Consider the following 13,590-nt stretch of genomic DNA (forward strand, 5'->3'; position numbering starts at 1 on the left):
AAACTATGCTCAACTCGATGTTTGTCATGTCTTGCCTTGTACTTGGCTTGACTTCTTTCCCGCTGTTCCTGTACTGCCTGGCGAATTTCCTAGATTTGTTCAATGAACTTGGTTGCTTTGTCCACATCACTTTGTCCATCAACTACTATGTCTTTACCAAAGACAAAATCCAAGGGAGACTTTAGTATAAAACCAAAACAAGTCTCAAAAAGAGATCTCTGAGTCGAAGAGTGCTTGGCACGGTTGTAAGCATGCTGCACATAACACAAATGCTCATCCCAAAGCTTGGGATGCTTGCTGCAATAGCCTCTAAGCAACTGGATCACTGTCCTATTGACCACTTCTGTCTGACCATCTGTTTGTGGATGAAATGTTGTGCTCTTCTTCAACCTGGTGTCCATCAACTCCCATAGATTTGACCAAAACTTCCCAACAAATTGAGAATCTCGATCAGATACAATAGAAGTGGGTAACCCAAAATGAACCCATACATTCTGAAAGAACAACTTTGTTGTTTGTTCAGCTGTAACCTGCTTGTTACATGGTATCAAAATACACATTTTACTGAACCTATCCACAACAACATACAAATAATCATGACCTTTCCTAGATTTTGGCAATCCCCAACAAAATCCATGGAAACACTTTCCCAAGGACGAGAAGGAGTTGGAAGTGGAGTGTACAACCCTAATTTCCGATTATTGTGCTTGCTTGTAGCACACATAGTACACCCTTTGATATGTCTAAAAACTGTCTCATGCATTCTTGCCCAATAACAGAACCTTTGCAATTGTGCAACTATTTTACTTACACCAAAATGCCCTGATATGAGAGAAATATGTGCTTCTCGGACTATGTTAACTCTTTCAGTTTGTGGAATGCATAACTTTCCCAAATGATATAAGAGTTGGTCCTTTACATAATAATCCAATTCTTCTACTTGCTTGCCATGACTTAAAGTTGCATATACATCTTTAAAATCTACATCTTGAGCATATTGTTCAATGTAACTTTCATGCATTACTGAGTTATGCTTAAGTATAGTAGATGCATTTATGATTGGTCTTGATAACATGTCTGCAACCTTATTGTGTATGCCTTTCTTATATCTGATGACAAGATGATCTGTATGTATGATTGTTTCTTTACCCATTAGGTAATGTTTCCACTTTTTGACACTTTGTACTAATGCATACAATTCTTTATCATATGTGGGATAATTAACTACTGCAGAAGTAAATGTCTCAGAATGATAGCATATGGGTTTTTCGTGTTGCATCAACACTGCTCCCATGGCATAGTCACTGGCATCTGTCTCAATCTCAAATGGATGTTGAAGATCTAGCAGTGCTAGTACTGGTGTTGTATTGATTTTCTCTTTTAAGGTGTCGAAGGTTTTCTGTTGTTTGCCTCTGCACTTAAACACCTATTTCAACCCTGTTAAAGCATGTAATGGAGCTGCAATCAAAGAAAAGTTAGCAATAAACTTTCTCCAGTATTGTGTTGCCCCTAGGAAACTCCTAACCTCTGTAGCAGATTTGGGTTTAGGCCAGTTCACAATGACTTCAACCTTAGAGGAATCTATCTTCAATTCACCACCCCCTATAATATAACCCAAATAATTTAAAGATGTTCTGCCAAATTCACATTTTGACAGTTTTACATAGAGATTTTCTCTAAAGTCTGCTTCACATGCTTTACATGGTCTTCCCATGTCTTACTAAAAACAAGAATGTCATCTAAATAAACAATTACAAAATCATCAATAAATGGTCTGAGTACATCATCCATGACTCTCATAAATGTAGCAGAAGCATTAGTTAAGCCAAAAGGCATAACCAACCATTCATACAGTCCTTGCTTTGTCTTGAAAGCAGTGTTCCATGCATCCTGTTCTGCAACTCTGACCTGATGATAACCACTTCGCAAGTCTAACTTAGAAAAGTAAACTGCTTCTTTCAATTGATCCAATAAATCATCAATACGAGGAAGAAGATAACGATTCTTTATCGTTATTTTATTTAACGCTCTATAATCAATGCACATTCTCCACGAACCATCTTTCTTTCTCACCAGCATGATTGGAGATCCACATGGTGATATGCTTGGTCGTATAAACCCTTTATCGAGCAACTCCTGTACCTGCTTCTTTATCTCTGCATTCTCTAAAGCTGACAACCTATACATTTCAATGTTAGGTAATGGAGCATCTTGCTGCAAATAAATATCATGTACTATTTCTCGCTTGGATGGCAGACCTTTTGGTTCTTGAAATAGAACATCACACTCTGAAACAACTTTAACTAAATCAGCTTTCTGTTTAGAATCACAGCCTTCAAATGCATTGGATTTTTTAAGATCCTTTGCCTTTACAACCATTAGTAAAAATTGCTTACGTGAATTCACAATTCTTTTCATCTGTCCTTAAGTTTATGAGAGAATAGGTACCTTTGAGTTTATGAGCTCTTAATATGTATTCTATTCCATTTTTAGTGAGTTGATACTTATTCTCGGCTATATAGAAAATAGCTTTCCTATCATACAAGTATGGACTTCCCAAAACAATACCACATATATCCAATGGAACTATATCTAACTCAACCTCATCTACAAATGTTGATCCAATAGCAATCCTAAGTTTACATTGTCTCGTTACTTGTAGCTTTGTTTTATTACACACCCAACCTAATGTAGAAATTTTTGTTTTCCCACCTCGGTTTTCAGTTTCACCTTATTTCTCCCATGTAGTTAAATGCCCTTTCCCATAACCATACATTCAACAAACTGGAAAAAATAAATTTGTTGAAAAGGAAATTTTTACAGAATGCTGGAAATTGCAGAAATAAAAATCAGCAGTAATAAACCAGTGTTGTTAAAATCGCGATTTTATCGCGCTTTTTTCACCAGACCGCATAAAACGCGCGTTTTATCCCAAAAAATCGCCGTTTTTTTATAGCGCTTTTTTCCGAAAAAATCGCGCTTTTTTCAGAAAAGCGCGATTTTTTCGAAAAAAATCGCGATTTAAACGGAAAAAAGCGCCGAGGGCGCGGGCAGCAGGCTTTTAATAAGGAAAAATGAATTTTTTTAAGTCATTTCTGACTGTCGCCGCGCGGAGGAGGAGGAGAAGAGTTGAAGGGTTTGGGTCGACTTTGGGAGCGAATCCAAGTGTTTTTAGGAGAAATCCAAGACAAGATCACCAATTTGCCCATAAAAACGGTGTGTAGATTAATTTTTTTTTGTTTTGCTTCTTTAAAAACTTTGTTTTTCATTGTTTTTAAAGAATTTTTTGTAATTTTTCATTGATTTGGGATGGGTAATTTGTTATGACTATGAGAACCAATTTTTTATTTTATTTTTTTCATTTTTTTTAAACATTGTTTATGTTTTTTGAATTTTCATTGTTTTTTGGCATTTGCCATTGGCATTTGGTTGGGTAACTTGGGTTTGGAAATTAGGATTTTGGAAATAATTAACTTGTAATTTTGTAAATGCTAAATTGTAATTTGTATTATGTAATCCTAAATTCCTATTTCCTAATTCTTATTTTTCCATAGGTTTGCAAATTCAAAATTCAAAAACAAACATGCCAAGGAAATTGGATCCTTTCTGGGAATATGGTGAACCTAAAGCTCCGAATGATAGACAAAACTTGAATTGCAAGTTGTGTGGAAAGGAGATAAGCGGGGGGGTGTACAGGTTGAAGTACCACCTTGCACAAATCCCTAGACGTGATGTGGGGCCCTGTATAAATACAAATCCTGAACTTATCCAAAGAGCCATGAGAGCATTGGGAGAATTAGAGCACACTAGAGAGGCCAAAGAAGAACTCAAAAGGCAACTAAGAAGGTCAGCTGAAGGAAGTGGACCAAGTGGCACTGGTTCTACTGTAGCGTCAGTCAATCCGGTAGCTGCATCATCATTTTTTGTTCCTCGAACCACACCTGGTTCACAACCAACTATCGGTTCAATGCTAAAAAGAACTGAAAAAGAACAAGCTGATAGGTTGATGGCAAAATTTCTCCTCTGGAGTGATATTCCTTTCAGCATTGTAAGGAATAATCCATTTTTCCAACCTGTTGTTGATGCTATTGCCAGTGTTGGCTCGGGGTACAAAATGCCTTCTTATCATGATTTCAGAGGCCGGATTCTTCAAGAGGAAAAGCGTGACTGCACCCAAAGATTGGAGGATTTTAGGGCATCATGGGCACAAACAGGATGCACTATTATGTCAGATGGTTGGACTGACCAAAAGGGGAGAACCCTTATAAACTTCTTGGTTAGTTGTCCCAAGGGGGCTATGTTTATCAAATCTATTGATGCAACTCATCAAATCAAAGATGCAAGAACTTTATGTGATTCGCTGGATGTGTTTATTTTGGAGGTGGGTGCAGAAAATGTTGTCCAAGTCATAACGGACAATGCTGCAAATTATGTTGCTGCTGGTAGAATGCTTATGGACAAGCATCCTACTTTATTTTGGACACCTTGTGCTGCCCATTGTATTGATTTGATGTTAGAGGACATGGGGAAAATTCCCTTTGTCAAAGATATTGTTGACTCATCAAAAAGCATCACAAAATTTATATATAATCATACCTCTGTGCTTAGCTTGATGAGAAGATTCACCAACAACAAAGAGTTGGTGCGCCCCGCCATTACACGGTTTGCGACGAGTTTCATATCTCTTCAATCCCTTTTGAATTCTATGTGGGATTTGAAGAGAATGTTTCTTTCAGAGGAGTGGCGTGCTTCGTCAATGAGCCGCAAACCAGAAGGAGAGGCGGTATGCAGACTAGTTTCATACCAGGAAGACTTCTGGGCGGGAGTGCAGGAGGTGTGTGTCGTTACTGAACCTTTGGTAAAGGTTCTTCGGTTGGTTGATGGTGAGAAGCCCGCAATGGGCTATTTGTATGAAGCCAATTTGTATGAAGCCATGGACAGGGCCAAAGAAGCCATTCGGTCCTACTATGATGATAAGGGAGATGATGGGTTTCAGAAACAACTCCTTCTATGGGAAGTGATTGATGAGCGATGGAACAACACACTCCATCGTCCCATTCATGCTGCTAGGCTTTTCCTGAACCCTGCATTTTCTTATGCATGTGGGTTTGATTTTGATGCTGAGGTCGTGGAAGGATTATTAACCTGTGTCCAGAAGATGGTGAGATCTCCAGAACAACGTATAGAGATCTCTAGACAAATTGAGACATATAAGATGTCAGGTGGCACATTTGGCTTTGAGATGGCTGTCACTGATAGGACGATTAAAATGCCAGGTATTTTTTAGTTTGTACTTTGTAACTTTGTTTCAAATTTCATTGTCTCTTCAAATTCCATTTTTTTCTTATGTTTATTTAAAATTTTATTTGTAATTTTGTTGTAGACACATGGTGGAAGATGTATGGTGGCAGAGTACCCCTTTTGCAAAAGCTTGCCGTACGCATCCTCAGCCAAACATGCAGCTCCTCAGGATGTGAGCGCAATTGGAGTGTATTTGAAAAAATACACAACAAGAAGCGCAATAGGTTAACACTTAAACATTTAAAATATTGCAAATTTCCAAATAAATTTTTGAATTCATTAAAGTTTTAAACAATATTTTTTTTATAATATTAATTATTAATTATTATTTCATGAACTTTGTACAGGTTGGAGTCCCATAGACTTAATGACATGGTCTATGTCTACTACAATCTTCGATTGTGGGTGAGGCAACTAGAGAGGACACCTGATATGGAAGCCATCTCATTGGATGGGATTGACACCACTGCTGAATGGAGGGTTGAGACCGAGAGGCCTCTCATGGATCCCACTGATGATTGGTTAGTGCAGGATGAGGGGGAGGAGGAGGGGGAGGAGGAGCAGGAGCAGGAGGAGGAGGTGACACCGCCTACCCGGGCTACCACTACCACCAGTAGAGGACGTGGTCTCCGTCTACCTCAGCCTCCTGTAGTTGCTACTACTAGTTCTTCAGCTTCTAGAGCACATCAGACTCCACTGCCATTTCCACCAGCACAGGCACCAGCTTCTACATCTAGAGGGAAAGAGAAAGCTGTGCCATTTTCTCGCAAGAGGGGCAAAGGAAATCAATAGGATTAGACTTTCATTTTATTGTATATGACATTATGACATGATGAGATACATTATCATATTTTTTGTTGATATTTTGACGCTGAGTTGGGACTCAGGACTTACTATTCAGGACATGATTCAATGTTATGTGTGATTTTAGCGCTAGAAATGATATTAAACATCTTATATATTAGTTTTTTTATCATATTTATGTGTCAATGTATTTATTTTATGTTGTAGATGGTTTAGATATTAAAAAAATTGAAAAAAAATGAATATTTTTGTGCCAAACGCTTTTTCCCCGTTTTTTTCCGCTTTTTTCCCGCTTTTGCCGATTTTTTCCGCTTTATTCCCGGTGCCGATTTAATCCCGCTCGCGCTTTTAACAACATTGTAATAAACAGCCATTAAATCACATTTAAACACTGAGATTTTTGGTCAATGTGCCCGGAAAAACCCCCTACAACTCTTGGGGAAAACCAGTTTGAGAGCTCTTCTTTATTTCTGGAAAATGCCTTTTACAGTGAGAAAATTTTCAGCAAAAATTTCAGCAAAACAAATTTTTCCAGCAAGCAAACTTATCTGTTTTTCAACCTAACAGACAATCTGGAAACTTCTTGTACGAGCTGTACAGACCGTACGGATGTACAGACTGTACGGATGTGCGGACTGTACGTACTGCCGTACGGACTGTACGAACAGACCTCGGTTTCCGTGCAGAAAATCGCCTCCTCGAAATTCGTGCCCAAAAATAAGTTTTTCTCTGTTTGCTCAGCAAAAATCTGCCTTTTTCTGCTTGTTCTTTCAGTTGTACGGATTCGCTGAAGTGTTGCCTTGGTATGTGTGCCAAGCTACTGCCTCCTTCTCCTTCCTGTCCAGAAATCTCTCTTGCTCTCTTGCTCTCCTTCTTCCAATCTGCTCATGAAAGAATGAATGATCTTTTCCTCCTTTTCCTCCCTTAATCCAACCCTAAGTGACTTTTGGGTGATCCCTCAATCCAATGGCTGAAATAGATTTAGATCAATGGCCGAAATTAAATGCTCATTTAAATCTCACTTTCTATTTTTTAATTCACCCCACTTTAATAAAGACCCACTTAGTCATTTATTTCCAAAGTCACTTTTCCTTTCTAATTTTTCATTGACTTTATAAAAGTCACTTTAAAATTCGACTTAGTAACTTTATCACTTAAAGTCACTTTTAAATTAGATTTAACTTTATAAAAATTATAAAGTTACTTTAGGAGAAAAATTAAATTCTTTTGGACACTTTTCCCTAGGCCAAAGATCAAAGCCTTAAGGAAACACCTATCCTTCGGTACCAAATTTCAACACCTAATGGATATGGCTTCTCGTGAGGTTTTGTTTGTAATTCCAACTTCTTTACAATTGTTTTAGAAATCAAATTTACTTGTGATCCACTATCAAATAAAGTATCAATCTTATTGTGCTTGGAAATTACTCTAATACGAAAAAGCTCATTTTTTCCCTCTCATTACTTTCATTATCAACAGATTGTGCAGAATTACTTGTGGATGCTTCAAAATCTTTACCTTTAATACATGTGGCTAACTGTTGTTTCATCCGCTGAATCTGATCCCAAGTCCTGCTGAATAGCAACAGCATTTTTTTTCTTCTTACCACCGAACTTCTTAGGTTTCCGTTCTGGATCCAAAAGACCAGTAGTGTGCCTCATCGTGTCCTTTCTTGCAATGAGTGCATGAAGGTTTATCCTTCTTTACAGTGTTTGCTTTCCTCTCCTTCCATTTCAATTTCTTCTTTTCCTTGCTCTTGCTTACAGAATATTTAGATGATCCCCCAACCTCTGGGTTTACATTCTCACATCTAGCTTCTAGATGTGTGGCTTGAACTGATACATCATTTAAGCTAGTGGAATTTAACATGAGAATAGTATGCTTTAAATAGCTATGAAGACCACCTATATACTTCAATAATGTCTCAGGTGAATCTAATGATATACCTAGAGTTCAAGCTCTCTTTCTGAATTCATGAGTATAGCTTTGTACACTTTGACCCTTCAACTGGCGAAGAGTTTGCCAACCCATCATTCCCTGCTGCATGTAAGCTAAAAGGATAGAATTACTTTTTGATAGCAGAAACAAATTCATTCTAGGTAGAAATGATTTTACCATGTTTTTGCAGATCAACGTGTCTTGCCTTCCCACCATACTAGTGCAGTTCCTCCAAGTCAAAGGCTAGCCAGCTGAATCTTCTTCCTTTCTAAATCAACGTTTTGTACCCTGCAATATACATCAATTTGTCTTATCCAATTATCTAGCTTTTCTGCATAGAGTTCTCCATCATAAATTAGCGAATCGAACTTCACATCTAATTTGATTAAGGAGGTTTTCTTCTTCTTCTTAGAAGAGCTAGAAGATGATGATGACGAGGATGATGATGGAGGAGATGGTGGAGGAGTCATTCCTCTTTTTCCTTTGCCTTCTGGAAAGGCAACTAGAAAAGGTTCCTCTGCTCCTTTGTCTGGTTTGGGTGTTCCAGTGCTTTCACCTCGACCCTTCTTAAACTCCAGATACATCTCTTCCACCATGGCTTGAAGTGTCTTAAAACTTTCTATAAATTGAGATTCTGATCCCAATGGAGCTTCTTCTGCCATTCTCCTCTGAGAATAGACTCTTCCAATCTCTGGATTAACCTCAACAAGTTCTCCTTCTCCTAGTATGAGCTTTAATCTAGCTAGCATTCAAAATCCAAATGCTCTGATACCACTTGATCCGAAATGGATACTAAATCAAGAAGAAAAGGTATTACAGACTCGTGTGTAGGAAAATGCCTATATGACTTAGTGCAATGGATTGAAAAGATTGCAAATAATATAAACAATTAACAGTTAGAAAACATAACAGACACACATCAACATAGCGAAAATAATAAAGGAGTTCACTAGACTTCCTAGCTACATCCCCTGGTCCAGCTTTTAGTGTTGACCTCTATATTAAGTCTTTAAGGACAGATTATTACAAGAGTGAGCTCAAAACAGAGTCTCAACCAACAGTGACATCAAAGAGGGATATGCCAAAAACCTCGAGTCTAAAAAAGTGCACAAACTCTCCCTCTGTCCTGTTCCTCTATTCAATCTGCCTCAATCTGTTCCTCTATTCAATATGCCTCAATCTGACTAACTGACTGTCTTCAACTGACTTCCCACTGACCGTCTTTGTTCTGTCATTGGATGGCTTTTTAAGCCTAACAACACCGTCTGTTCATTTCCCTTTTCGGGCTCTCTGGCTTCCGTCTGTTCCTCTTCTTTTCCGGGCTCTCTGGCTCCCATCGAGCGTTCATGCATTCATTGTTGAAACGCTCAAGGGCACAAGGCTGCTAACAGGACAAAATACTGGCGGGCACGGGTGGAACTGGCCGTTTGGCCTTCCCCAGGGAAAATCCTTAAAACAATGCATTTTTGATCTCCAAAGGAAAATACACAAAAAACATAGAAAATCCGACAAAAACACTTTCTATCAGACTTCAAATATATCCAATCGCGTCCATAATCCCTATCGGGTCCGGCCTTTATTGCATGTCACAAGGCGCAGCTCTTTCATATGGCTACGATCCCCCTCCTCCGCCGATATCAACGTATCGCATATCGCAGGGTCGCGAGTCTTCTGCATTGTTGCACCAATCCACTCCGTCGATTGTCGATCGCTGATGTCGGCCCATCGCGATGTTCTGGGTCCTTTCCCCTTCTAGTTATCTGCGATGCGATAATTGCATATCGCAAGAGTCCCTAGCCTGCAGTAAGTCCTCCCTTCGGCGATATTGCAATGCGATTCAATCTCGCTCCGCCATTGATCTGCGCGCTTGATCAACAGTTTATATGTCATCGTTGATCGCAAATCGCTTAAGGCTGAGGGTGATATGCCGCTGGCTTCCTCCGATGCAATTTGATCTCATCTGTTGATCCCGTGGATCCAACGGCTCTGGGGAATTCACGCTATGCTTCTTCGTTTCCTTTAGACTTTGGGTTTTTCCGCCATTCTTTCACTTGCGCTATTAAATCAAATGAAGACTTTAGACTTAGAGGTTCTATTCAAGATCCATTTTGGATCAAACCATCAATCTTGGATTGAGATATACTGCTAAAAATGTAAGACTTCATGGAGATAGTGATGTTGATTGGGTTGGTAACTCTATTGATAGAAAGAGCACTTCTAGGAGTTGCTTTAGCTTGCGATCTGCCAAGATCTCCTGGATGAGCAGAAAGCAGAAGTCTGTTGCATTGAATATAGCTGAAGTTGAGTACATTGCTGCTAGCATGGCTAGCTGGGAGGCAATATGGATGAGGAAGCTCTTTGAAGAGCTATTTGAGCAAGTTCTAGAAACAACAGTTATATATTATGACAATAAGAGTGGGATTCGTCTTATGTTCCATGACAAGCCCAAGCACATTGAGATTGGGGCACTGATGTTCTTAGTGAACACTATCGGACATATGTTTTGTGGTCAATACTCTGAGCCAATATACGATTAGGCAATCACATGCACACTGGATTGTTGCAAAGCATGTGTTGATATACCTCCAGCATGGAACCATCAATCTTGGATAGAGATATATTGCTCAAAATGTAAGACTTCATGGATAAAACGATGTTGATTGCGCTGGTAGCTCTGTTGAGAAAGAGCACTTCTAGGAGTTGCTTTAGCTTGGGATCTCCTAAGATCTCTTGGATGAGCATAAAGTAGAAGTCTATTGCACTGAGTATAGTTGAAGTTGAGTAAATCGCTGCTAGCATAGCTAGCTGTGAGGCAATATGGATGAGGAAGCTCTTTTGAGAGCCATTTGAGCAAGTTCCAAACACAACAGTTATATATTATGACAATAAGAGTGGGATTCGTCTTATGTTCCATGACAAGTCCAAGCACATTGAGATCAAATATCATTATATCTAGGGTATAGTGCATAGAGAAGCAGTGAGGCTCCATCATATTGTGATTGATTATCAAATAGCTGACATTATTACCAAGCTTTTATCGAAAGGAAAGTTCTTATTTTTTAGGGAACAGCTTGGACTTATGGACATGACCCTTCCAGGAAGCAGTCGCTGCTGATCGAGAACATTGTGCTGCCTTTCCCCCTGTCAGAGCTCACAAGATTAGGGAATGATGTCGGAAAGCTCTGGAGGATGAGGGACCTCTTGTGTAGTGTGTGCCACAAGAGTAGGCCTCAGTATGCATCTGACCCACAGTCTGGTACATGGGAAGAGCCACCTATCTAGCCAATAGGTGTAGTGAGACTTGTTTGTGAGACTTGTTTGTGTGACTTGTCTAGGATGCTAGTTTTTGTATTGGATGAGGAAGCTCTTTCGAGAGCTATTTGAGCAAGTTCTAGACACAACAGTTATATATTATGACAATAAGAGTGGGATTCGCCTTATGTTCCATGACAAGTCCAAGCACATTGAGATCAAATATTATTATATCTAGGGTATGGTGCATAGAGGAGCAGTGAGGCTCCATCATATTGTGATTGATGATCAAATAGCCAACATTATTACCAAGCTTTTATCGAAAAGAAGGTTCTTGTTTTTTAGGGCGCAGCTTGGACTTATGGACATGACCCTCCCAGGAAGCAGTCGCAGCTGATCAAGAACACTAAGCTGCCTTCCCCCCTGTCAGAGCTCACAAGATTAGGGAATGATGTCGGAAAGCTCTCGAGGATGAGGGACCTCTTGTGTAGTGTGTGCCACAAGAGTAGGCCTCAGTATGCATCTGACCCACAGTCTGGTACGTGGGAAGAGCCACCTATCTGGCCAATAGGTGGTGTAGTAAGACTTGTCTATGTGACTTGTCTAGGATGCAAGTGTTTCACCACTTGACATTTAACTAGACTTGGATGCGTGGGATCCTTCTCATGCGTTGACAATTGGATCCCCCCCAAGCAGTGATGAGCTTTGGATGTGCAAGATCCTTGTCATGTGTTGACAAGTGGCTCTCCCCAAGCAGTGATGAGCTTTGGATGTGCAAGATCCTTGTCATGTGTTGACAAGTGGGTCCCCCCAAGCAATAATGAGCCTTGGATGTGCGAGATCCTTCTCGTGTGATGCAAGTGTTTCACCACTTGACATTTAACTAGACTTGGATGCGTGGGATCCTTCTCATGTGTTGACAATTAGATCCCCCAAGCAGTGATGAGCTTTGGATGTGCAAGATCGTTGTCATGTGTTGACAAGTGGGTCCCCCGAAAGCAGTGATAAGCTTTGGATGTGCAATATCCTTGTCATGTGTTGACAAGTGGGTCCCCCCAAGCAATAATGAGCCTTGGATGTGTAAGATCCTTGTCGTCTGTTGAAAGGTGGTTCCCCCCAAGCAGTGACAAGACGTGGATGTGCGAGGTCCTTGTCATGTGTTGACAAGTGGGTCCCCCCAAGCAGTGATGAGAGTGAGATCCTTGTCATGTGTTGCCAAGTGGGCCCCCCCAAATGTGATGAGCATTGGATGTGCGAGATCCTTGTCATGTGTTGCTAAGTGGGCCCCCCCAAACGTGATGAGCATTGGATGTGTGAGATCCTTGTCATGTGTTGACAAGTGGATCCCCCAAGCAGTGATGAGCCTTGGATGTGCAAGATCCTTGTCATGTGTTGACAAGTGGATCCCCCCAAGCAAAGATGAGACTTGGTTGTGCGAGATCCTTGTCATATGTTGGCAAGTGGCATTGCCCCCAAGTGAATATAGGGTGATGGATGAATCTCACCAATGATGATTCTTCTTCAATAGAGTGAGACATCATTGTTCCAGATGATACAGAGCAGAGATGAACAAAGATGAGCAGAGAGCAAAGATATTTTTTGTAGAAAGAAATTCCTCCTAGCTGAGAGGGAGTGTTGAAAATTGGCAGCTCAGGGATGAATTTATAAAAATAGAAAGTCTCAAGTATAACTTTCCAAAAATAGTAAATCACATTGCATCAATTAGTAATCAAGCATTGTTGATGGAAAACCCCTTTTGATCATCAATCAATCCTAATAGTTCAATTTCAACTTAATCATCATCATCATCATTATTATTATTAAAAAGAAATTCAAGTCTCTCAATCATGTCATATGTAACTCTCCTCAATTAATGCTTATGTTACTCTCTCTCTCTTAATGGATTCATTCCTCTCTCTCTTTAATGCTCTTACACACCTCTTACACACTTTAATGACTCGTCATAAATAGATTCCTCTTACACCTCCTTAATGTATAAATTACACTCTTCTCCTTTATGGCATAAGTTACAATCCTATTTTGGCATATGTAACTCGTCCTCCAGGAATGTGTATTGCTCCTCCTTTATGTCACAATAATTCATTGCCCCTCCTATATATATGTGTGTGTGTGTGTGTGTGTGTGTGTGTGTGTGTGTCATATCATCTCACCTCACTTGTGCAATGTGAATTTGACCTTGAGAGAGAGTTGGAGAGACCTGAAGGAGATTGTGAGAGAGAGAGACTTGGGTAGTAAGAGCAAATCTTGGAGAGCCAAAGTGATTCAGTGTTTGCA

At 39.8% G+C, this 13,590-nt stretch overlaps 2 protein-coding genes across 2 annotated transcripts in view; one reads left to right on the plus strand and one right to left on the minus strand.

Moving 5' to 3' along the window:
* LOC149196619 (uncharacterized) overlaps window positions 1-13,590 on the minus strand; it is an 81,651-nt gene that overhangs the window by 27,121 nt on the left and 40,940 nt on the right. The window lies entirely within an intron of this gene.
* LOC149196620 (uncharacterized) lies at window positions 5,115-6,896 on the plus strand. Its single transcript, XM_089406189.1, has 5 exons — window positions 5,115-5,276; window positions 5,384-5,525; window positions 5,649-5,880; window positions 6,673-6,742; window positions 6,880-6,896. The coding sequence occupies exons 1-5, from the start codon at window positions 5,159-5,161 to the stop codon at window positions 6,894-6,896; spliced, it is 579 nt and encodes a 192-aa protein (XP_089262315.1). The 5' UTR covers window positions 5,115-5,158.

This window comes from Pinus tabuliformis, chromosome 2_2 (genome assembly GCF_031772625.1).
Source record: "Pinus tabuliformis cultivar Carrire ecotype Pingquan chromosome 2_2, CPIR1, whole genome shotgun sequence".
Taxonomy (NCBI): Eukaryota; Viridiplantae; Streptophyta; class Pinopsida; order Pinales; family Pinaceae; genus Pinus; species Pinus tabuliformis.

What these genes read in the sequence shown, in the direction of transcription:
- LOC149196620 (XM_089406189.1), top strand. Translation starts at nt 5,159, where the DNA reads ATGGTGAGATCTCCAGAACAACGTATAGAGATCTCTAGACAAATTGAG. An exon ending in CACAACAAGAAGCGCAATAG is followed by an intron (nt 5,526 to 5,648) that starts GTTAACACTTAA and finishes AACTTTGTACAG; the next exon opens with GTTGGAGTCCCATAGACTTA. An exon ending in AGCAGGAGCAGGAGGAGGAG is followed by an intron (nt 5,881 to 6,672) that starts GTGACACCGCCT and finishes TCAACCTAACAG; the next exon opens with ACAATCTGGAAACTTCTTGT.